The sequence below is a fragment of the Staurois parvus genome, unplaced genomic scaffold (assembly GCF_062004578.1).
Source record: "Staurois parvus isolate SC_StPar_1 unplaced genomic scaffold, SC_StPar_1.0 ptg000155l, whole genome shotgun sequence".
Taxonomy (NCBI): domain Eukaryota; kingdom Metazoa; phylum Chordata; class Amphibia; order Anura; family Ranidae; genus Staurois; species Staurois parvus.
This window is the reverse complement of record NW_028317951.1, coordinates 12,308,170-12,333,989: the sequence shown is the minus strand read 5'-3', so window position 1 is coordinate 12,333,989 and position 25,820 is coordinate 12,308,170. Positions and strand designations below refer to the sequence as shown.

General features: G+C 43.8%; 2 protein-coding genes across 2 annotated transcripts in view; one reads left to right on the top strand and one right to left on the bottom strand.

Annotated features, from left to right (window-relative positions):
* Positions 1 to 2,300, bottom strand: part of SERPINI1 (serpin family I member 1) — a 91,092-nt gene extending 88,792 nt beyond the window's left edge. Inside the window, exon 1 of the mRNA XM_089675464.1 lies at positions 2,148 to 2,300. The gene's annotated coding sequence lies outside the window, so the exon portion shown is untranslated. The remainder of the gene's footprint in view (positions 1 to 2,147) is intronic.
* Positions 2,301 to 2,443: 143 nt separating this feature from the next.
* The window catches only part of PDCD10 (programmed cell death 10), a 54,895-nt gene continuing 31,518 nt past the window's right edge, over positions 2,444 to 25,820 (top strand). Inside the window, exons 1-2 of the mRNA XM_089675465.1 lie at positions 2,444 to 2,661; positions 19,515 to 19,718. Coding sequence (XP_089531591.1) covers positions 19,623 to 19,718 — 96 coding nt within the window. The 5' untranslated portion in view covers positions 2,444 to 2,661; positions 19,515 to 19,622. The remainder of the gene's footprint in view (positions 2,662 to 19,514; positions 19,719 to 25,820) is intronic.

Genomic DNA, 25,820 nt, shown 5'->3' with positions numbered 1-25,820 from the left:
AGAACAGTTTTTCAAGAAAAGCAAGCTTTTCGCGGGAAATCAACCTTATTGAACAATGTTTCCCAACTGCAGAACTCAGTACAGTGTGTACAGGCAACACAGAAAATAGCACTAGGGTTCCTGGTTCAAATCTTGGCCAGGACACCATCTGCATGGAGTTTGCAAGTCCTCCCTGTGCTCATGTTGGTTTCCAAAGACATGATTGTAGGTTAATTGGCTCCTGTATGAATCTACCTTAATATGTGTGTGCAACCTGGCTATGCACATATATTATCACATTCTACATGGTGATCCCAAGCACATACAACTGGGGAGGGCTAAGGAAAGATCTGGTGACTGACCTCTTATTAAAAAAAAAAAGTTGCCAAGAACATTTTATGAAAAAGGCTCTAAAATGTATCAGACTTGGTACCCAGATGGCTGATGGAGAGACGGAGCAAAGTGAATGCTTAACACTGACATGACTTACATTCACGAAGGCAGACTCATCAGTTTGGCTGCACCTTCTAAGTACCATTACCTACATGAAAAAGTTCTATGGTTTTAATGAGGACAGCTTAAAAAATCCATAATTAAACTGAGAACACAGAACACCAATCGTCTTCTTCCTATACTGTATGTGCCTATTCTACCATAGGAGTACACACTTCCCAGATTTGGATTTCATTTACGCACTCCCATTTTGGCAGCACTGATCATTTTCTGCATCGCTGACTTAGAAAAGTTGCTCAATCCAGGGAAAAGCCAGATTTACAAATAGAAGATATCCTTGTATACAAAATATTTAATCATTTATAAGCAGATTTTTCAACAAATACAATAAACATGCCAGTTTGCTATAGTACTTCTCCCATGCTTGTAAGATGTGTGTGTATATATATATATTTATTTTAAATTAAAAAAAAAGTATTGGTCCTCATTTCTTGTTTGAGATTTAAAACTTTAATTGCTTACGGATGGAGTCATTTATCAGATAGGGATCTGTTATACCCAGGAGGAGGATGAACTCTTCTTTAAGACTTATATCTGGACTACTGAATACAGACATGGGGGATCACTCGTGTTTTCTTCGTTTTTTTGTTTGTGCATAAAGGATAAGTTCACCTTTCATATTTTTAGGTGTTCTGTCCTTTATTTTCCCCTGGTGATCCTGCCAGTTAATATATTGTTTTTCAAGAGAACAAGCTCTCTTGAAACTATAGCAGTTACAGGGATGAGACAAACCTTTTACCACTGATAGAGGTGCTTACAATGCTCAGCTTTTATTTATGTAAAACCTTTATCCCAAAAGGAAAAAAAATGTTTACTGTAAGTGCTTATAAAGTGTGAGATGGAGTTTGGCTTCAATTTGTTAGTGTATCTAAATCTGCTAGTCCATCTTAGGTATCCCATACAGGAGTGCGTTTTTTTTTTTTTAATGGAAAAAAACTGTCCCAATTCCTCCATCCACATATTCCATGTAGTAGAGAGAATCCTCCCTGTGGGGATGGTTCCCTGCTGTCAGTATACATAAACCAGTGCTGCCAGCTATAGCTTATGGCTCTAATTGAGTAGGGAAAACCGGATGGCTTTTGGTAGATTGCCTTCTGTACAACCAAAGTGCCCAAATATGGATCGAAATTTGGCTGTTCCCTGCTGAACGGGACAAATTCTGATCCATGTATGGCAAGCTTAACACTTCCCTACCCCCAGACGTACAATGCTGCTGTCTACTGTGCAGCATTGTACAGGAGGTGTGTTACTAGTGAGATCACCAGGTGAAAACAGAGGAGAAAAAGCCTAAAAAGGAAAAATGAATGCAGCCACCACATCTAAATGATTAATAAGCTGCAATAGGATGACAGTTTTTGGTTTGGGGCTCAACACTGCTTTAGGTGTATGGGGTTGAAAGTTACTGATCAGTAATATAATATAGGAATATAGAAGATCCTATACTAATGTGGGGGCCCCTCGTAGTAGTAGTAGTGGTGGGTGTGTGGTCAGTGCTGATTGATCAGTGAATGGTGACCCATCTACTGACACGGGTCGTGCTGTGATCACCATGTACAGCCGGGCAGGGATGAAGATGAGAGGATGTCTGGGTATATAGACAGGTGTCTGTGCCCCCTCCCATAGCCCTCAGTCAGCACCCGCTCAGCACTACATACCCAGCTCCCGCAGATGCTGTGCCGCCTCCTCCTCCCTCCAGCTGACTGCAGGCTCAGCCTCCCTGCCTCAGTACTGCTTTTCCCACAGAGCCCACATGTTGCCATCCGACGGCCAATCGTCTGCCGGCCGCCCACACCCCCGCCTCCTATTGGTCTCCAGGTCCGCTCTATCCTCCTGACTTCCGCTCCCTATTTGACAAGCCGCATGTTTGTTATGACAGGCGGAGGCCGCGCACAGCCTCTCGGGAAGTGTAGTTTCTCAGGCCGCGAGCAGTGGCGCTCTTCAGCACGCAGACGACTACACATCCCGCCGTCCCTGCCGCCGTCTCCTCCGTATGTGGTAGGCACGCCCCCTCGAAAGGTAAACTCGGCCGACTAATTCCGGGCAACGCCTTACTTCTTCTTCAGGACGGCGGACACTTCCTAGAGCGGACTTCCGGTGCCAGGGGAAGCGAGAGCGGAGCCGGAGGACGAAACCCGGGGGGGGTCGCCGAGCCCGCTGGCCGGATCACAGGTAATGGACTCCCCTTCCTTCTGTCCATTGCACTGGCCGCTGCTGAGTAATACTAATCCCGCCCGGGCCTGGAGGTGCCTGCTAATCCCTGCCGGCAACCCGGCCTGTCCCCATAGTGCCTGACATCACCACAGTCCTTCCTGAGCCAGGCCTGTCCTCATTGTGTCACCTCGCACCACAGACAGGATGGCCACACACCTACCCTGAGCTTCTGGTGGTCCCTCCATGGTGGGTAGACACACAGCTTACCTATCCTGGACTTCTAGTGGCCAGTCCATGGTGGGTAGACACACAAACTACCTACACTGAGCTTCTGGTGGCCACTCCATGGAGGATAGACACACAGCCTGCCTACCCACCCTGAGCTTCTGGTGGCCACTCCATGGAGGATAGACACACAAACTACCTACCATGAGCTTATGGTGGCCACTCCATGGAGGATAGACACACAAACTACCTATCATGAGCTTATGGTGGCCACTCCATGGAGGATAGACTCACAAACTACCTATCATGAGCTTATGGTGGCCACTCCATGGAGGATAGACACACAAACTACCTACCCTGAGCTTATGGTGGCCACTCCATGGAGGATAGACACACAGCCTGCCTACCCTGAGCTTCTGGTGGCCACTCCATGGAGAATAGACACACAAACTACCTACCATGAGCTTATGGTAGACACACAGCCTACCTACCCTGAGCTTATGGTGGCCACTCCATGGTGGGTAGACACACAGCCTACCTACCCTGAGCTTATGGTGGCCACTCCATGGTGGGTAGACACACAGCCTACCTACCCTGAGCTTATGGTGGCCACTCCATGGAGGATAGACACACAGCCTGCCTACCCACCCTGAGCTTCTGGTGGCCACTCCATGGAGGATAGACACACAGCCTGCCTACCATGAGCTTCTGGTGGCCACTCCATGGAGGATAGACACACAAACTACCTACCATGAGCTTATGGTGGCCACTCCATGGAGGATAGACACACAAACTACCTATCATGAGCTTATGGTGGCCACTCCATGGAGGATAGACACACAGCCTGCCTACCCTGAGCTTCTGGTGGCCACTCCATGGAGAATAGACACACAAACTACCTACCATGAGCTTATGGTAGACACACAGCCTACCTAACCTGAGCTTATGGTGGCCACTCCATGGTGGGTAGACACACAGCCTACCTACCCTGAGCTTATGGTGGCCACTCCATGGTGGGTAGACACACAGCCTACCTACCCTGAGCTTATGGTGGCCACTCCATGGAGGATAGACACACAGCCTGCCTACCCTGAGCTTCTGGTGGCCACTCCATGAAGGACAGATACACAGCCTTCCTATCTATCTTCAGCATCTGGTGTTTGCTCCATGGAGGATAGACACACAGCCTACTTACCCTGAGCTTCTGGTGTCCACTCCATGGAGGATGGACACAGCTTGGAGGACAGTCAGGCACCTTTCCTAGGCTTCTGGTGTTCACTCTATGGAGAATAGATACACTACCTACATTGAGTCTCTGGTGTACCCTCCATGGAGGATAGAAACGCAGCCTGGAAGGTAGACACACAGCCTGCCTACCCTGAACTTCTGGTGTCCATTTCATGGAGGATGGGTAGAAAGGCTACCTGCCCTGAGCCTCTGGTGTCCACTCCCTGAAGGATAGGCACATAGCCTACCTACCCTGAGCTTCTGGTGTTCACTCCATGTATGATAGACACGCAGCCTGGAGAAAAGACATACAGCCTACCTACGCTGAGCTTCTGGTGTACACTCCATGGAGGATAGACATGCAGCCAGGAGAAAAGACACACAGCCTACCTACCCTGAGCTTCTGTTGCTCACTTTATGGAGGATAGATACAAAGGCTACGTACCTTGAGCTTCTGGTGTTCACTCCATGGAGGATAGACACCTAGCCTGGTGGACAGACATGCAGCCTAGGTTTCTGGTGTCCACTCCATAGAGGATAGATATGTAGCCTAACTACACTGAGCTTCTGGTGTCGACGCCATGGAGGATTGATAGTGTACCTTCCATGGGCCTCTGTTTACTCCATGGAGGATAGATACAGAGGCTTCCTACCCTGGGCTTCTGGTATCCACTCCCTGGAGGGTACACACTCCGCCTACTTGGCCTTGTTTTCTGATGTCCACTCCATGGAGGATAGAGACTCAACCTGGAGGATAGATACAATCTACCTTCCCTGGGTCTCTGTTTTCTCTATGGAGGATAGATACAGAGGCTAGAATAAGGATTGGCCGCACACCACCATAAAACCGTTCTTTTGGGCTGTGTCTATCCTCCATACGGTGACAGTCAATGAATAAGCACAACTTTGTGTTTAACATGTCAACTACTGCTTCATTGTGTCCTCTTTGTTGGTCTACTGTCATTTTGGATAAAGGATTAAACAGGTTTACGGTGGTGTGCACCCAATCCATCTCATTCCAGTATTGTGGTAAAGAGCCGGGGCAGTCACCCACATGAGAGCTGTGTGAGGCTAATGGTGCTCTACCTGAAGGGGTGTCTCTCTTCATGCCGATTGTTAGATACAGAGGCTACCTACCCTTAGCTTCTGGTATCCCCTCCATGGTGGAAAGACGGCATATCTGCTCTGGGCTTCTTGTGGTCATCCACTCCTTGTTGGATAGACACACATCTGTCTGTCCTGGGGCTTCTTATGGCTCTTTGCTCCAGATGATAGACATACATTCTACCGATCTTGGCTTCTGGTAATCAACTGCATGGAGGATATACAGTCAACACATGGACTTTTGGTTTTCACTCCAGACTGGACACGCAGGGCCTACCTGCCCAGACTTCTTCTGAACTTCAGGCAGGATAGACACAGAGGCTACCTGCTGAGTTTCTGGTATCCATTCCATGGAAGATAGTCTACCTACCCTCAGCTTCTGTTCACTCTATGGAAGTATAGATACACAGCCTAGTTACCCTAAGCTTCTTTTGGTAATTTCGTGGAGGATAGACACACAGCTTGCCTGTCCTGGGCTTGTGCTGTTCACTTCATGCAAGAAAGATAGTAAGGCTACCTGTTCTGGGCTTCTAGTATCCACTCCACTCATGGGTTAGACTTGCAGAGACGTGATGGGACTTGTAGTTCTGCAACTGCTAGAGGGCCACAGTTGACCACCCCCGCATGGAGGATAGACATACAGCCTACTTTCCCTGGACTTATGGTGGTCGCTCACTCCTCTACAGCCTACCTGTCCTGGGATTTATGATGGTGCTTTGCTTCATGGAGGATAAACATACAGCCTACATTAGGGCTTGAGAAATTTGCTTTTGAATTTAAGAGCTTGTGTCTTTTTTTTTTTTTTTTTTTTTTTTTTTTTTGCTTAGTGTGGCTTGTCAGCACCTGGGGCAAGGTAACAAGCTTCACGCGATGCGATTTGCCATCCAACAATCACAGCAAAACCACATCACATTTTAGGCGCCATTGAAAATAATGGCACTAGAACCTGAGTTTGCGATCACAGTGATTCTACCGTGACTCAAAACGCCCAAGTGTGAATGGAGCCACCCTGGTTGACACATGCGATTCTTAATGCATTTTCAGACTAGATATTATGTGTTCCTATTGTGGTGGTTCACACAGATGCGATTCACACGCATTGTGTTTTGAGTGCTATAATGAAAAGGGTCCTGTGAGTTTGTAGCAGTGCATTCCAGACTTAAGTGGTAGAGTGGCATGCGGAGATAAGTGTTCACATAGCACATTGTTGTTGACGGGAGTTTTTGCTTTGAAGTCTATGGGACTCTTCTTTGCATTGAAGACTATGGGAGGCCGTGTGAACCCAGGTTGCCAGGATGCAATTTCTAGTCACAGTGGTGACCTGGCACCTGGGATTTGTCGAGCTCTGGCCTACATACTTGAGCTTTTTGTATTCACTCTAGGCTGGACACACAAGGTCTACCCACAGGGCTTCTGGTGGACTTTAGGCAGGATAGATACAGAGGCTACCTGTCCTGGGCTTTTGGTGGCCATCCAATCCATGGAGGATAGACGCACAGTGTATCTGTCCTGGCTTTCTGATTTTCACTCCTGGTAGTATAGACTCACAGACCACATGTCTGGGCTCTAGTTGTCATACACACCAGACAGGATAGAACACTTTGCCTACCTGGTGGTCATCCACACCTGGTAGGATATGCACAGCAGGCTACCTGCCCCAAGCTTTCTGATGGGCATCCACTTCATACAGGATAGAACACAACCTACCAGCCCCAGATCATTAATAGTCGCTCACCCTGGTGTGATGTACACACGGCCCACCTACCCAGGGCTTCAGGCACTCATCCACACCCTGCAGAATTTTTTAGGAAACCTCTACATTAACGGCAACAAGAGAACCTCAAAAGTTAGACCCCATCTGTAACTAGAAAATCTACAATCTCTGGGGAAATTGTGTGAAGTGTTCTTGCCTCCACTAGTAGCCTACAACTGGAGTGGGCGGAGTAACTGGGTGGAGTGGCTTGAGTAAATATTAAAAATGAAGGCACAGTCGGAGTTTAGAAATTGCCCTTCAAATTTGAGGTGGCTAAAGTGCAGTTTCAATGAATGTCAATGGGCGGCGTGAGTAGCAAACAAATGGTCATATTGTGAAAACTATCCAGATTGCTCCATTCATTCCTATGGGACCAATTTCACCACAAAAACGCAGATATTTTGTGAACCTTTCTGCGAAACGTTCCACAAAGTAATACCACACCAATCGGGAACAATCCGCACGCTTCGGTATATTACTGTCTATGTAGTGTAAAAACTGGGAGGAGTTAGGGTGGTAAATTTGGCTATAATATGAATATATATGTGAGATAACAGTAAGTGGTCTTGCCATGCAAGAACACTTAATAAGGAGCATTGCTGCCTGGGAGTTGTCCAGCCTTGCTTTAAACGTCCTTATTGCTGCTGAGTTTGAATGTGCAGATTAGATATTCTCAGGTCTACTCATTTCATGCTCACTGGTGCCTATGACAAGAAATAGGGAAGAGAAATATGTGGCAGGAGGGTGCAGTCCTAAACAGCATTTTCTGTGAGGGCCTGGAAGTGTTAAGGCTATGGTGGATTAAGTAGAATATGTAGTAGTTTGACTTTAGTAGGCATTTTGTGTTTTTATGGATAGCATTAGCTGTTCACTGAATTACCTGTTGACTAGAGTCGATGATTAAAAAGAACCAATTATGATTGGACGCCTCTCATTCATTTTGACGTGATCAAAAATGAGCTAGCTTACTTACATATTTTACATTTGCTCCTTTTATTCACTTTTATGCTTTGACGTTGACTCTAGGAAGGTCATAGATCTAGTGAATTAGGTCACCTGACCCCTGCCTGACCTCACACACTGTCTCCCAGCTCTAAAGCTACAATAGTATCAACTAATGAAACACAGTATGTAAACCCTAGAAGAAAAAGTCAAATGGTAGCTTGCCACTCATCAAAGTGGAATTGAACCCAATGGGTAGGATTATTATTTATTTTTTTTTAAGAAAGAAGAGAACCAACTGGTCTCCTCTCTCATAAATGTTTCTCTGGCGACGTACATTTATGTCACCACTCTGAGATGGTGTGACTCCTATGTGTGGGAGTGATATCACAGTGGCTAGGTCAAAAAAATGGCTAACCAGTCTGAACCCACAAGGGAGAAAAGATTGAAGCATCCATGATTGGCAGGAGCATTGACAGTACATCACTGGAGGGGATGGTTTGACCAGAAAGTCTGCCATAATGCGGTGCATACTATGACATTATGGCTAACCACTCCTGGGGGCCAATTTTATTTAAAAAAAAATTCAGTTTGTGGCTTTTTCACTTTAAGTCTTGTTGGCATTGTCCTTTTTTTATGCAGACTTCTTGGGACTTGGTGAGCCTGCAAGTTTCAGCCTGCCCTGGAACTTTTGCTCCTAAGGTGTTAAGGCTGCCCTTTTTTATTTTTAATTCCTTTTATTGTAATGAATAGTGCTTTGTGCAAACATATCTGTATTTTTCAGAGCGGTGTTATGGTCACAATAAGGCCACGTCCCCTTTTTTTTTTTTTTTTTTTCTTTTTTTTTTTAATATAAATGGCCCTAAATGTTCAAGTTCTTCCATGAATATAGCTCGTACTGACGGAGTGTAAAAACATTCCCTTTTTTTTTTTTTTTTTAATATAAACTGACAGATCCCCATGTCATCATAAATGTTGATGCAGGGATTTTTTCCATTTGCTCTTCTATTGTATTCTGACATTGCTGGATCCCCCAATTGGGTTGCTCAGATCAGTGCTGAAGCTGATGACTGCAATGGCTAATCAAATGCTGGTTTTCCAGCTTGGTTGTTTGACAGAAGCCGACCGTTACACCAGCTTCTTTTGAACAAATGGGAGTGTACATGGACTGAAATTAGGCCAGTTCCTGCTGAACCAGTCAGTTTTTCGATCCATATATACCCTTCATTACTCGTTAGTGTCAGTCCTCCTTGTAAACGATGCTTCTCAGCTACTTTGATGCATTAGGACTGTACAGGTATTTGGCAGTGCAAGTGTCCAAGAGGTCTATGGTGTATATTGACAAATGTTTACATTTTCCACACCAGTACCAAAGTGTAGCCCTGACAGTTATCTGGCCACCCAGGCCAGTTATCAGTGGTTTGTGACAGCACAGCTCTAAACACCCAATACAGTATAGATAACTATACTCTGCACATGGCCATAGTCTAGAAACCTCATTGAAAGCATGTAAAAAAAAACGTGGGGGGGGGGGGTAGGTGGTTAGGAAGCAAACTCCTTTTACCAGTCTTCTCACTACATATATTGATATCTGTAAAAAAAAAAAAAAAAAACCTCCTTTAGGATTTAGTAAATAAACTACATTGTGTTCTCCCAGTGGAGGGGGGGGAGCCCTCCTCGTTGGGAGAAGACCGTAGTTATTGATAGCCGATAGTGATAATCGCATGTAAAATCTGGCAAGCTGGTTGTTCCTGCTGCACCAGCCAAGATTTGAACACTCTGCTGTACATAGCTTTCTGAAATCTTTACACCATCTTGCCTCAGTACACCTATCAGGAACCCTCACACCTGTCGCAAACCTTTGGTTGGTTCTTGGGAGGAAATGTGGACCTATAGAAACATGTTGATGGGTGAATGCCATTCTGAAGGAGTGGATATTCTAGACCGATTGCATTTTCATGCAGACCACCCTAGGTAATGGCAACATCGGATGCTGAACCTCTCTGATTTAAAGAACTGAAACCCAGTGAATGAAAAGGGTTGACCAAGGACAGTCAGGCCGGGGAGGAAAGTGCTAGATGATGCTAGACGTTGTCCTGACAGGAAGAGAGGCTGGTTCTCTGACTTGTTCAGATTCTGCATAGTAACATGTTACACCCTAAATACGAGTGTAACGTGTTATTAAAGGTGAGCCTATCCTTAAGTGTATAAACTGTAAAAAGATTTTTGCTAAATAATGAAACACTTTCAATAATTCTGGTAATCAAGAGAGCTTTTTTCAGGGCACATTGGGACATTGATCTGTAAAAGGAAACTAAGCATTGTCTCTTATACATTCTATATATAAATGTATGTGACATTTCCTCTTGATGCTTTAATTATCAGGTGTGGTAGAAGTTAATAACATACTTCAATAAAGGCCACTGCAAAGTATGTAGAAACTTCTTTGTAGAATTAAACAATGCACATGGTTTATATATAATTGTTTTTTCCCCTCTGCAGATGTGATTATGGTATGTAATTTTATTTTTGATCTTTTATGATTATCTTTTAATCCTTTATATTATATCTATAAAGGGACTAAAAGCCAAACTCGGAGATTGCACTTCCCTTTTGAAAATGTCTAGTTGTCTGGCTATTGTACTGCTCTATAGGCTTCGGGCTTTTGAGTCACTAGGTCATGCTTGCACTTGGTCAGTGACGCAGAAACAGAGGACAGACCAAGCTGGGCAACTACCGTTTTTAACCACTTCATTACCTGACACTTTCTCTCTTTCCTGCCCAAGGAAAGTGTCTGGCTTATTTATCCCTTTCGCTGCCAGAGCCGTTTTTTGCACAGATTTAAAAAATAATATAAGGCCTGAAGATTACACAAAACTCCAAAACGATATATTTTCTGAAATCAGCGACCCTAGAGAGTAAAATAGCAGTAGTTTACATTTTTTTCATTACACAATATTATCACAAAGGTCTAGGAAATGCAAAATGTCAGTAAAAAATACACTTAAGTTAATTTTAGGGCACAAAAAGCAATCAATTATCCAATTTTTTGTGAAATATAAAAGATGAGGTTGCATTGAGTAAATAGATGTCCAACATGTCAAACCTTAAATTTGCGCGCACTCGTGAAACGGCAACAAACTTTAGTACCCTATATTTTCTATAGGTGAAGCTTTTAAAGCTCCTTATAGGGTATCAGTTTAACGTTACAGAGGAGGTCTGGTGCTAGAATTATTGCTCTCATTCTGGTGTGCGCTGCGATATGTAACATGTATCGCAATTGTCATTATGTGTAGGCTGTACAGTCAGCTGTCAGTGGGGAGCCCTGCTGACAGCTGAAACATTAACACATGGTTGTCACTACTAAAATACTGCATGACTTGATGAAATAACTTGTGGTGCACCGAAATTAAAATTCTGGTACTGAAATCGAAAATTCAAAATGCACTTGGCCGAAAACCGAAATTGAAATGCGCAGTTTTTAAAAATGAATATATATTTTTTGGAAAAAAATACACTGATTTAAAAAAAACAAATCTATATACCCCTTTTTTTTTTTTTTTTGTAAAATATGAGGATGTTACGGCGAGTAAATAGATACCAAATATGTCATGCTTTAAAATTGTGCACGCTCGTGGAATGGAGTGAAACTGCGGTACTTAGAAAATCTCCATGGGTGATGCTTTAAACATTTCTACATGTTAGCATTGTAAAGTTAGAGAAGGTCTAGTGCTAGAATTCTTGCTCTGACGTTTGTGGCGATACCTCACGTATGTGGTATGAACACCGTTTACATATGTGGGCATGGCCTACTTATACGTTCACCGCTACGCACGAGCATGGGGGGACGTGGTGGGCACTTTAAACTTTTTTTTATTCATTTAATATTTTTTGTCTTTTTGCACTGTCCCTTTAAAAAAAAAAAATATATATATATTCACTTTTTTTCTTATCACAAGAAATGCATGCATCCCTTGTGATAGAAATATAGTGACAGGCCCCCTTTATGGGAGTTATGGGGTCAATAAGACCCCACATCTCTCCTCTACAATGTAAAGCATTGGATCAAAAAAAAAAAGCATTGATCTAGTGCTTAAAAAAAAAAAAATGTCCGGAACTGGAGGTGACATCGAACCGGTCCTCCAAGGGCATAGAGATGAGTGGCGGCCATCTTTCCTTCACTCATCTATATGCCCAGTGTCGGGAATCAATGGTTTCTCAGGTAAGGCTGAGAATTACCAATGGGCGGGGGTCGGTTGGCACCTGTATTGGTGCTCCCTTTTTTTTTTTTTTTTTTTTTTTTTTTTCCCCCCCATTCCAGCCACCGAAATTTCGTTGCATCCCTAAAAATAACATGCAGTATTTTAGTAGCGTTTACTTTTTTCTGACCTCGGATTGTTTTTCAATGCATTCCTATGGGAAACGGCGTTTTGGTTTACAAATTTTTCGCTATACGAAAAGTCCCGCAGAACAAATTAAATTCGTAAACTGAGGTATGCCTGTAATTTTATTTATGCATGGCGATCAGTAACCTCTGTTTTTCCCCCAATCATTCATACTGATGTTGGTGCTATGTGAGCTGCTCATAACGTATAATACATACAGGGGTTATGAAAAGTCTACACACCCCTGTTAAAATGTCCGGTTTCTGTGATGTAAAAAAATGAGGTAAAGATTTTGGTGTTTGGTGTTGAAGAATGGAAGACCATCTCTCCAGGGGGTCTAGATTGGATATGGCCCATTTCCCTGAGGATGACTTCAGATACCAGCTCATGGGGTTTGGGGGGGAGGTAGACATGCAAGACCATATGACCTAGGGCCAGCGGTCAAGGATCGAGGCCAGATTTTGTTCAATCCAAAGGGAGCTCTTGGCTGTGGATAGGGCTTTTGATAAGGTTTCAGTCAACTGAATGGTCATCATCTGCAAGTACTCTCAGGCAACAGTACGACAGTGGCTTATGTCAACAAACAGGGAGGTACCAGGAGTCTGCTCTTTCAGGTAATTGCAGAGAGGATCTTGAGTTGGGCAGAAGCCAATCTGGCATTAATCTTGGCCTTGCATCTGAAGGGCTCTCAGAATGTCTTGGCAGATTTCCTCAGCCGTCAAGCAGTGTGCCAGGAGGAGTTTTTTTTTTTTTCTTGGCTCACAGATATATGGGGCCAGTCAGAAATACTTATTTGGCTTTCAAGCAAATGCAAAGGTACCAAGATTTTTTTCCTGGAATCCGGGGGACGCTGCAGTAGCCATAGATGCTCTGGCAAATCCATGGCCTTACCATCCAGCTTATGCTTTCCCTCTTTTCAGGCTGATTCCAGCAGTATCTCAGAAGTTTCAACTAGATCTTATTCTGATGGCTCCATATTGGCTGAAACGCTCTTGGTTCCTCTCTTGAAATCTTTGGCAGTCTTTCCTCCAGTGTTTCTTTCTAAGAGGGAGGATCTCTTATCCCAGGGTCCTGTTCGTTGTCCTGGCTTGGACATGTTGAAACAAGGATTTTCTGATGGCACAGGTGTTGGTTAACTGTTGAAAATAAGTTACTAGAGATACCTATTTTAAGATATAAATAGTTTACTTTGAATGGAGGTTTCAGAACATTCTTGTTTACCATTCCAACAATCGTAGATTTTTTCCTAAAAAGTTTAGACAAGGGTTTATTATTCAGCACTTTGAAAGTGCAGGAAGCAGTCTTGGATACATTTGTAAGGGTTTCCCTTCTGGAAGATCCATTGGCTTCTCTGTTTAAGTCTGTGGCTGTTGAAGTCTTGTCCCTCTTGGGACTTTTCGCTAATCTTGCAAGTATTGATGTCTAGTCCCCCTTTTTTTTTTTTTTTTTTTTTTTTTATTGGAGGAGGCATCCATTAAATTAGTCACTTGGAAGATGGTATTTTTGGTGGCTATTACCATGGCACGTAGGATAAGTGAGCTGCAAGCGCTAGCAATCGGAGAGCCATTTTCTTTTTTTGTTTTTTTTTTTGTTTTTTTTTTTTTTTTTTTTGTTTTGCTTTGAGGATGGATCCGTTTTTTTGCCTAAAGTTGCCCCGTCTTTTCAAAGGTCGCAGGACGTTGTGCTACCTTCTTTTTGTGGCTCTCCCACAGTTGAAAATTACATTATTTTCTGTTTGCTTGACATTAGGAGATGTCGCCTGAATAGTTTCCAAGTAGAATCCAAGTAATTTTAGAGGGTCAAATGCTCTTTGTCCTTTCTGCTGGCAAATGACGAGAGTCTCGCGCTTCTGAGCCAACTATTGGCAGATTGATCAAGCAGGCCATTTTGCTTTGCTATCAAACTAAAGATCTCTCGGTGCCTTTCCTTAATGCACATTCTACTAGAGCCTTATCTACATCCTGGGAAGAGAGCGCTGGTGCCTCCTCCTCTGAATCGGATATGTAAGGCCGCCACCTGGTCGAGTTACTCGACCTTGATCAGGCATTACCGTTTTGGATCTCTTGAGTAGTCAAGAGCAAGCTTTTGGGAATAAGGCCCTCCAGGCGGAGGTCCCACACTAGGCCGGTAAGTTCTTGCTTATTGTCTTGTGGGCTGTCCTGGAAGACGGCTTGGGGAAAACCGGAGTTCTACTTACCGGTAACGATTTCCAGGATTCTTCAAAGACAGCTGGATATCCAGCACTATGCATTGTTCTGCTGTGTTTGTATTATGTTTTCCAGGTCCATCCTTTTAGTTCTAGTGGTTTACGGAGGCTGGGGCCTGGAGGGACTGCCTTTTTTTTTTTTTTTTTTTTTTTTAAGTCCTCTATAAATGCAATCAGCTGGCTGTTCTTTGGGCAAGGTGGGGATAAGGAAATAGGCATGTTAGAAGATGGTCTGATCATAATCAAGCCAGCCCTGTAGATATTTGCATACTCTAAGCCTAGCATTCATGTTTATGCAGGAAGTTAGCTATGCAAACACCTAAAAGAGGTCTTATCAGTACTGTTTTGTGATTAGCTAACCATGGCCACCCTTAATATGGAGTAATGTATATGATGGTTCAGTCACAATCCCCCCCCCCCCCCACCACCACTTTTAACACTTTATGATTAATGGATGAATGATGGGATTTTGTGGTGATTTCTTCTGAGTTAGCTGTCAAGTAAACTTCCGATGGGGCCTTCTCTACGTTATATAGATGTGATATATATATATATATATATATATTATTTTTTTTTTTTTGATGCGTGAAACTTTGATGTGGCTTTTAATAAGGAGTATACATTTTTATGAGCATGAGTTACATATGTAATTTATAGGTTGGTGTGGAGTTGGCTGTATCTTTACTACTTGCTGTGACTAGCCTGAGCCTCTGTCAGGTGCCAAATTGTGCACCAATTACTATTGCTGCTGTTCTGCAGTTTATCTTACAATAGCTGTTTGAAAATGTTACTTGAATTCTGCTATATTATCTTGTAGTGTGACATGGACTTATTTAACAAGTTTGAAAGTACCCAGGAAGCTATTACCCATGCCTACCTAACTACTCCGTGCAGGAAAATGAAATGCGATGCATTGCGATATTAATATTGCAGTGTCTTCCATTTCTTTTTTCAGTTGAATATATGAGCGATTTATATAGATGGCTGCTATTCAGGTCTGATAGTCAACAGTGTTCAGGGCGATGGGATGTACCAAGCTGCAGCATAACATGCATGTTTGTGACATTGCTTTCAGCCCACATTAACAAGTACATTGCTATAGAACTATAGACTGACAGTGAGGCTTCCTGGAGAGCTGCTGTTAATCAAGCAGCTGGAGCTGACCTGCAGGGCATTTTATTTGTATTTGTTCCAAAGCAGTATGGAAAATGATGAGAATATGATTTGCTTTCAGAAGGTTTTTTGTTTATTTTTCCATAAGTTTAGTTGCATTCACCATTCCCTAACATCTCCTTATAGAATGTGCCCTTCGGGAGGGAAAAGGCCACCTGGATGTGGCATGTTCTTGGGATACTCCCTCTTATCCTCAGCATATCCGTGTCTCTCTCCACTGGTCCCCACTCTAGTGGCTCCCGCCTCCCTGTCCAATAAGGAGAGAGAGAGCCCCTGCTCCGTGCACATCGCTGGATTGAGATCAGGCTTGGCTAAGTATTTAGGGGAGAAGCTGCATACAGCAGTTTTTTTTTTTTTTGTTTTTTTTTTTTTTATGCCTCATGCATTAAGGTTAAAAAAAAAACCTTCAGCCTTTAGAACCACTTTAAGTCCTTTTAGGAGTGGCTCCATCTCTGTCTTGTCTAAGAAGGATTTCGCTGCTATGATGTCTGAGTTTATGGGGAGAATTTCTCTATATTGGCGACCCAGAATCCAGGAACTACAGGCATGCTTCCACATTCTCTCATCCAGAGTCCATGACTGTTTTCCCTGGGGCTGCAGCTACTTCTGTGCAGTCCACTGAGGATGAAGGGGATTGTACCCTATACATGTTTTGAGGGGTTGGTAGAGAAGGAGTCACACTCTGCAGACCTAACTCCAAAACTAAGATAACCTCTTGGTCCCTATTGATGTAGTCTGCACATACCTAGACTTGGAGCTATCTACAGTTATATTTAACCTGTTTTGTATAGTGATTGGCCTAATCCAGGTATTCTTTACCTCTCCCAAAAACTTTGCTCTACAATATCCTATTACGGATGGGTTCTTAGCTGTTGCTTTTAGTGGTCCCAGCCATTTCAAGTGTTTACTTTGTGGATAAAAGCCTGGAAGCCCTCTTCAAGGGCTTACTCTCCCTTGACCTGCAACCTGCCAATTTTGTTTCTGTCCATCTTCTGGACCTTGGGTGTCTGGTCCAGGTACATGTCATGGGATCCTAAATCTATCCTAGTTGATTCTTCTGTCCTTCAGCAATTGGAGGCCATACCTTATTGTGCTGACAGGCTAGTGGATATTTTGTCAAATTTTCAGAATGGCCCCTTTCAGTACACATGACATGGACCCTTTGGCTTAAGTGTTTTGGTCTATGGCGCATCCATGCAGGAAATGGCTCTTGCATATGCTCCTTAATGGGGAATGTCTTTTTAGCAATCCTAGACAACTTTATCAATGATGTCTCTGAAGGAAGAGTAACCTTTTGCCCCAGCAAAAAGGAAAATCCTCAATCTGGTCAACTCTTTACAAAAATTCTTAATTTCTCCTAGGTCTCCAAGGTAAAGCCTGGAATGCGATTCTGCCCCAAGTCCTGGATCCCTAAATAACCTCATGTTCACAAACAAGTCCTCAGTGTGGGAGTGCCCCACTTTTCAACATGGGGGGTTGTCTGTGGACCATTGTGGCCATTGGGCCCATGGCATATCAGATGTCCAATGCAGAACATTGTATCCAGAGTCTGCAGGCTAGAATGTTTGGTCTTTGTCTTCACCCCACTTCATGTTGTCAAACTTTCAAATGACAATCGCAAAGATTGAGGGACCTTCACTTTGCTGTGGCAGTGCTTTTTTTCAAGGGGTTGCAGCTGTTCTGGGGGAAAAAAAAAAGGTTCCAGGGGTCTATTCAAACCTGTTCATCTGATGCCAAAAGAAGCATCAGCCCCATACTGGATCTAAAGGTTCTCAATACCTTCCTCCAGATACAAAAACTCTGCCTGGAATCTGCTAGGTCATTGAATGCTCCCCCCTCATCCTGGAGACTTTCTCGCCTCTGTGGACATCAAGAATGTCTACTTGCATGTTCCTGTGTTCTCCTGGAGCATCAACCCTATTTGTGTTTTGCAGTGGGCTCAAAACATTACCAGTTGTTGCCCTTCCCGTTGGTCTGACCACTGCACATCCGGTCTTCACAAAGGAACTAGACCCTGTTTCTTGCTCCGTTTCACTCTGGGCATCCCTATAATGGGACATCTAGACAACCTCTTAGCCAGTATCTAATGGACTGTCCAGACCCTGCATAGGTTCAGGTAAATCTTAAATCTCTTGAATTCAGTGCTGGAACCATCTCATTGATTGTGAATACCTAGGCCTGGTTCGTAATACAGCACTGCCCAAGGTTTTTCTTTCACAGGATAAACTCCAAACTCTCTTCTTCTGTGTCCTGACTCTTCAGTCCAGGAGCCAACCAACTTTTTTATGAGGGTTCTGAGCTTAAAGTGATACTAAAGTCTTGTCTTTTTTTTTTTCCTTAAAAATAACAAACATGTCTATACTTACCTTCTCTGTGCAGTGATTTTGCACAGAGTGGCCCTGATCCTCCTTCTCTTGGGTTCCCCACCAGCTCTGCTGGCCCCTTCCTCCTGTTGAGTGCCCCCATAGCAAACAGGTTGCTATGGGGGCACCTGAGCAGGCACGCTCCCGAGCCATGGCCCTGCGTTTCTGTTCACACACAGAGCCGTGGCTCGGCCCCGTCCCTTCCCTCTCCCGATAAGAGTGCATGAAGGTAAAAAAACCTTGACACTATAGAGCCAATTTAATGGTGGTCTCTTTCAAAGCTGTTTCATATGCCTAATCTAACTCTAGATCATTGCAAGTCAACATTCTGGCAGCGTGAGGCAATTAGGTTCCGTCTCTGGACCGTTGTATATTCCTGGCTTTGTCACTGGTGTTGGGAAAGTGCTTCCTACCTTTTTGGTTTAGAACATGGGTCTCCAAACTTTCTATACAAAGGGCTAGTTTACTGGACTTCAGGGGGGCTGGACTGTGGACATTGAAAATAAGAAATGTCCTGGTATCAGTGGGCATAAACAATGCTCCATCTTTGGTGTCAATGAAAGGATTAGTTCCCCATTGTTGTCAGTGGGAGGAACAGTACTCCATTGTTGATAGGGCACAATTCTTCTTGCGGATATCATTGGTGTCACTGAGAGGAATTGTGCCCCATAGTTGCTGTCATTGGGCCCCATTTTTGGTGTCACTGGTAGAACTGTGCCGCATTGTTGATGTCATAGGGAGGAATTGTGCCCCATCATTGGTGTCATTGAGAGGAAATGTATCACTTCAGTGGTGTTAATAGCGGGATTTATGCTTCATTGTTGGTATCAGTGGATAAAATAATGCTCTAAGGGACAGATATAAGCAAGTAAAGGGCCACAGTTTTGGAGACCACTGGTCTAGAAGGTCCTTATGATGAATGCCAGCCTGTCATGTTTGGTAGGAGTCCTTAATACTCAGTACAAAAGAGAGAGTGCTTGTAAGGTTATCCAACCAGGGTTTAGTCGGCCAACATCAAGGCACTGATTTAAATCAACCTCGGGGAGGAACTAGAAGTCTGGCAGCTGAAAAAGAAGCCAATTCGGTTTCTGGATTGCCCAGAACTTCTAGTCCCAGCCCTATCCTTTGCGCCGATCCAGACGTGGAAAACTTGCAAGCGGACTTCCTTGGTTGTTGGTGTGTGGACTTCAGAGGCTTTCTTCACCCCAAGGTATTTAAGACCTCTATAGCAGGTGGGGAATGTGTAAGGAACCCTTTTTATTTATATAGAATATAAAAACAATTTCTAAACAGTGGGGAGTAAACTACTAAAGTTTGTTCATGTGTGTTCCCTGTGTTTTTTTTTTCTCCTCCAAATCGTTTTACTTATGGTCATTGTCAATCTGAACAGCTGCCGGGAGCTTTGATAAAAAAAAAAAAATCTAGATGTTTTAAAACATAGTTTTTCTTAAAATTCAGAAGTACTTGACAGGGATTTGTTTCTTCTCTCATAGGGTAACATTGAACCATTTCTTACATTAGAAGAACGACCAGATCGAGCACACTGAATGAGGAGTTACTTGCTTCCATAGCATCATATTCTAACAGCCTGGTCTCTTTGAATGAGGATGACAATGGAAGAGATGAAGAATGAATCAGAGACCACTTCCATGGTTTCCATGCCTCTATACGCGGTTATGTATCCAGTCTTTAACGAGGTTGGTATTCTCTATTACTTACAAGTCTGTAAAATAGCCAGACAGGAGCTTCAGCCTGACCACATAAAAATTGTACCCTGATTTGTAAAATTGATTTTAAAATTGTCGCCACCAACATGAAGTAATGGGGCTTGCTTAAAGTGGTTCTAAATCCTTAAGGTGAAAAACTTTTTGGGCTGTAGCATGCCCCCCTTATATTTACCTGAGCCCAGTCTGATCCAGCTATGTGCACGAGAACAGCAGCTCTCAACGCTGTTCCCTCCTCCCTGGGCAGATTGATAGCAGCAGAAGCCATTGGCTCCTGCTGTTGTCAAATGCTGTGCTGAGCCAGCGTGGGGCAGGGCCGAACCGCCTGTTTTGTGTCGATGGGTGCAGGCAGGGCATCTTGGGAGCGAGCCCACATGGGTGCCCCCCAAGGAAAGCGGCTGAAGAGGAGGAGCCTGTAACGTCAGCAGGGGACCCTAGAAGAGAATCCGGGCTGCTCTGTACAATACCATTGCACAGAGATGGTAAGTATATACCATATTTGTTGTTTTAGGGGGAAAAAAAAATGAAGGTTTAATGTCACTTTTAAATACTTTTTCCAATTTCATTTAAATGTAATTTAAAAGAAGTATGGACTACTTTATTTTTTTAATAACAAACATGTTATACTTACCTGCTCTGTGCAATGGCTGCCCCCTGCTGAAACATCCCATTGTAAGATGCTTTCCCTGGGGTCCCTCATGTATGCTCGCTCCTGAACTGCGTCTTATAGACACACAGAGCTCGGCTCAGCCCCGCTCCCTGCTCCCTCATCTCTAGCTATGATTGAATGCAACAGGAACCATGGCTCCCGTTGCTGTATCTTAGCCAGTGTGGAGGGAGAGCTGCTGCTACTGTCCACCGTGCTGGATCGAGATGGGACTTGAGTACGTATTTGGGGGCTGAGGTTGGAGCTATACAGAGAAGGATTTTTACCTTCATGCGTACAATGCATGAAGTTAAAAAACCTTCAGCCTTTCCAACCACTTTAAGTAGACCCGTAAGCTGGCCATAGTTGTGTGTTGGTTTTCAAGGTGGATGGGGGAATCCCACTCTGTGCTATTGTATTGTATTCTGACAGCGGACTCCTGTGCTGCCAGGATACACCGATCAGCGCTGCAGCCAAATCGCTACAAGCACTGATCAAGTGAAAATATACTGACTGTCCCATTTGGTGGGAGTTGACCAGTAGATCAACTCCTCTCAAATGGGAACAGCCATACTATACATGGATGGAAATTCAGCTGGTTCCTGCTGAACTGGCTAAATTTTGATTCATGTATTGCCAGCTTTAGGGTGTTTTCACACTGATTAGTTATGGGTTTTTTTTTTGTTTTTGTTTTTTTAAATCCTATGGAACTCTGCATTGGTCAGTAGTGGATCGGTTGCGTTTTTTCAAAGTGGGGTTAAAAAAAAAAAAAAAAAACCTCACCAGATCTGCACCTCCCAATTGAAATGAATGAAAAAGCAATGAAAATGCACTCGCGGTGTGTTGGTGAGAAAAGCAGATATTCATTGGTAGGGGAGAGTACTGTGAGCTGTAATCCTAAACACTAAAGCTTCTCCAGAGTCCTTTTCCTTATCACAAATCTCCCACTACCCTCATCCTGATTTTCTCTGCAGCAGTCACAGGTAAGCCAGAAGAACAAGAAGGGGATTGGGCTGTGCATGCAGGGCCCTTCTTACATTTATTCAGAATGTGTTTTTGTTTTCTGTGGGTTTTTCTACTCAGTTGGACAGATTTCCCATCACATCCTGATGGAAAGACTTTGGGGGGCCTTTAATACTGCCCAGGACTTCGGTAGTCAGAGGACACGTCTTTTGATGTGGCTGGGTGTGTGCTGCTTCTTTCCTGTGCTGCAAATAAGTTGGCATAAGTTGATTGTAGGCATTACTGCAGTGTTTTTATGTTTTCTCTCTTGGTCATTCTTTGAAACGTTGTTCTACTACTGTGATGACACATACCAGTAACAGCTCAATTAGGGTGAGGTCAATATGGGTATAGTTAAACTGTTTACACAGTTCCTGATTTTCACCAAAAAAATACAATATTCATTTTTCTTGAAACCAAATGCTGAAAGAAAAAGTTTGTAACATAATTTTTCTGTGCACCCTATATTTTTTTACAGTTTATGTAGAATTGGTGTATTCCTCTATTCATAGAGTCTAGGGTTGCTTAATCTTTATACCCATTTACAACAGTAAGTTGGCAAGTACCCCCTATTTGTGCCATATTGTCATGTGAACAAAAATGTAATTCGTGTTTTTAAGTTTTACATCTTAAAGTAGAACTATAGGCTTTTTTTTTTTTTGTTTTTTTTTTTTTCTTCCCCATTTTGGATAAAGCAAGGAAGGGTTATAACCCCATCGGATTTTCTTTCCACCTGTGTCCCGTTGCGGAGATTTCCTTTTAGATTCCTGTCCCATAGCCAAACAGGAAGTGAGAGGAAATCCCTGCAAATTAAGGGACTTTCTTGGGGATCCCCAGGTCACCAGAACTAGGGTCCCCATTGGAAGATTTCCACTCTATTACTTTTCTCAGTACAACTCAAAATCTTAGGATTTTCTTTTATCTTTTCAATGATAATGATAAAAAGGACTAATGCAAATCCTGTTAGCAAGGGGCACAAGATAAATGTTCATAAAGTCCAGTGTCAAAAATCCAATATAGTGCAAATGAGTCCATATAGCACTAGGGCAAGCTCTTGTAGCTGTAGCAGGCTCTGTGTGAAGATAAAGAAAAAAGCGCTTCTAAGTGCAGTATGTAACAACATTTATTGGGAAGCAATGTAAAAGCACTCACATTGTGTGTTTAAAAAAAAAAAAAAAAAAAGTTCAGGTAAGTGGAGTAATAGCCGAGTCCTCGCTTAGGGATACTGTGGATGTCACAAGGAAACCGGCTGGCATGTGAAAGGAGCGTGCTTTCCACCCTCTAGTGGTTTAGTGCATGCTCCGAAACGCGTCACCTTGCATTCTGTTCTTCCCTACGACTTCACAAGCCGGCCGACTTTCTTGTCGCATCCATAGTCTTCCTTGACGTGGCCATTTCAGCGAGGACTCTATTACTCTACTTACCTGAGCCTTCTTATTTTTTTACACAATGTGAGTACTTTTACATTGCTTCCCAATAAATGTTGTTACATACTGCACTTAGAGGTGTTTTTTTCTTTTTTAAAGAGGGTGAATTTCTCTAATGGACGCACAGACAGCATTAAAAAAACTGACAAACGTTCTAATCCCTCTGCACTCTATCCAAAAACTAAAAAAAAAGTTTTACCTTTTTAGTTACACTTTTAATGTGTGTCTATTTATTTTGTATTCCTTTCATGCTATGTTTTAATGCTTCACCCACATTTTGGGTAGAACACTAAACATGGTAACTTTCCTCAGCACCTCCTTATTATGGGGATCTGTGAATGGAAGACTATTAGTGGTATCTGCCACTGGGCAAAGGGACTTGTAGATCTCGGTGAAGCACAGGTGCAGCAACGGCACAATATTTGTCGTTGTTTACTCCCTAACAGTCCGTCCGTGTGTAGTTATTTTGTGCACAAAAAAAATGAAGGAATGCAAGTACAGGCAGTCCCTGGGTTACGCACCAGGTCTGTTTTTTAAATTGAATTTGTATGCAAGTTGGAACTGGTGCATTTTAAGTGTAACTTCAGCCTACAAAAAAAGTTTACATTTTGGATAGAATAGGGAAGGGTTAACACCCCTGGAATGTTTGTTTTGCTGCCCAGTTCAGAAGATTTTGCCTCACTTTCTGTTCCTGTGCTAATTGGATTTTGTAAGGCAAAGAGGGGACAGAAAGGGGGAAGGAGCATAAGGTGAGAGAGAGTGGGGAGAAAGGAGGAGCAAAAGAAAGGAGATAGTGAGTGTGTATGGGTGGGGGAATGAGACACAGAGGGATCAGTGATGGGGGATGAGAGAGAGAGGGGGAGAAAGGAAAAGATCACATCCTTGGCTCTGCAGGGTTCGTGCTGGGACTTGTAGTCTGTCACTTTTTTTGGGGGGGGGGGGGTCACGTCCTCAGCTCTGAGGGGTCCCAGCATGAACCCCTGAGATCTAAGAATGTGACTTCCTCCTCCCGTTTCAATCCCTCCAAGGGTGTCATCTGTTCTCCAACACCAACCATCTCTGTCCCTTCATCTCTGCCCGTCTCCCTCATGACTGTCCAACAGGTTCTCTCACCTTACCTCAAACTCAAGTCCAGTTCCCTTTGTGAGCAGGGGGCTGGAGGTGGTGAGAGGAGCTGAGCACTTGGAGGAGGAAGTTGCATCCTCCTGTTCTCTGAATGCTGGGGCCTCTCTGGTTGCTAGACTCCAACCGGATGTCCCAGCAACTAATAATTTTACAGTGGGCAGTGGTTGCCAACGGTGGCGCCAGCGAAACCGGGTCTCTGCTGGGAGTAGGACTAGTACAGTGCCATGAGGGGAAATGCAGACAGCAGGGAGCCTTCGTTCTTAAGTAGGAGTTGTACTCAAGTCGAGTGTTTGTAACTTAGAGACTGTCTGTACTGACTCAAACTTATACTGACTTTATCAGTGAGTGTAAAAGAAATGGTCTGCCACTGCTGAGCGCTACTTCTAAAATACTAGTAGCTTGGCTGTTGGGTACTTCGAGTCACTGACCCTGAAGAACAATACAGACTATATACTAGCATTGAAGTCAGATGAATTGCATGGCAGCTAGGTAGCAAGTATTTTCAGGAGGTTGGTAATGTCATCCTATTGTTCTCTTAACACCTTTCTACCCACCGCAGTGTCCCACTAAATAGCTCTGAACGCCCTGAGTTCAGGAAGCAACAGCGATCATCACAAGGTTCACATGATTGGAAGCTGGTCCTGCCAGCTACCGATCTTTACCCTGGACCGAGGGCTGTGTTTTGACTGTTCAATCTTTGTACTTTGTGCACAGTGAGCGTGCACTCAGCACGTACGCTTTGGCCATGCAGATATGCATACAGTGGGGCAAAAAAGTATTTAGTCAGCCACCAATTGTGCAAGTTCTCCCACTTAAAAAGATGAGAGAGGCCTGTAATTGGCATCATAGGTGGATCTCAACTATGAGAGACAAAATGAGAAAAAAAATCCAGACAATCACATTGGCTGATTTGGAAAGAATTTATTTGCTAATTATGGTGGAAAATAAGTATTTGGTCAATATCAAAAGTTCATCTCAATACTTTGTTATATATCCTTTGTTGGCAATGACAGAGGTCAAACGTTTCCTGTAAGTCTTCAAGGTTGGCACACACTGTTGCTGGTATGTTGGCCCATTCCTCCATGCAGATCTCCTCTAGACCAGTGATGTTTTGGGGCTGTCGCTGGGCAACCAGGACATTCAACTCCCTCCAAAGGTTTTCTATGGGGTTGAGATCTGGAGACTGGCTAGGCCACTCCAGGACCTTGAAATGCTTCTTACGAAGCCACTCCTTCGTTGCCCGGGCGGTATGTTTGGGATCATTGTCATGTTGGAAGACCCAGCCACGTTTCATCTTCAATGCCCTTGCTGATGGAAGGAGGTTTGCACTAGAAATCTCACGATACATGGCCCCATTCATTCTGTCCTGTACATGGATCAGTCGTCCTGGTCCCTTTTGTGGAGAAACAGCCCCAAAGCATGATGTTGCCACCCCCATGCTTCACAGTAGGTATGGTGTTCTTTGGATGCAACTCAGCATTCTCTCTCCTCCAAACACGACGAGTTGTGTTTCTACCAAACGGTTCTCTTTTGGTTTCATCTGACCATATGACATTCTCCCAATCCTCTTCTGGATCATCCAAATGCTCTCTAGCAAACTTCAGACAGGCCCAGACATGTACTGGCTTAAGCAGGGGGACACGTCTGGCACTGCAGGATCTGAGTCCCTGGCGGCGTAGTGTGTTATTGATGGTAGCCTTTGTTACGTTGGTCCCAGCTCTCTGCAGGTCATTCACTAGGTCCCCCTGTGTGGTCCTGGGATTTTTGCTCAGCGTTCTTGTGATCATTTTGACCCCACGGGATGAGATCTTGCGTGAAGCCCCAGATCAAGGGAGATTATCAGTGGTCTTGTATGTCTTCCATTTTCTAATTATT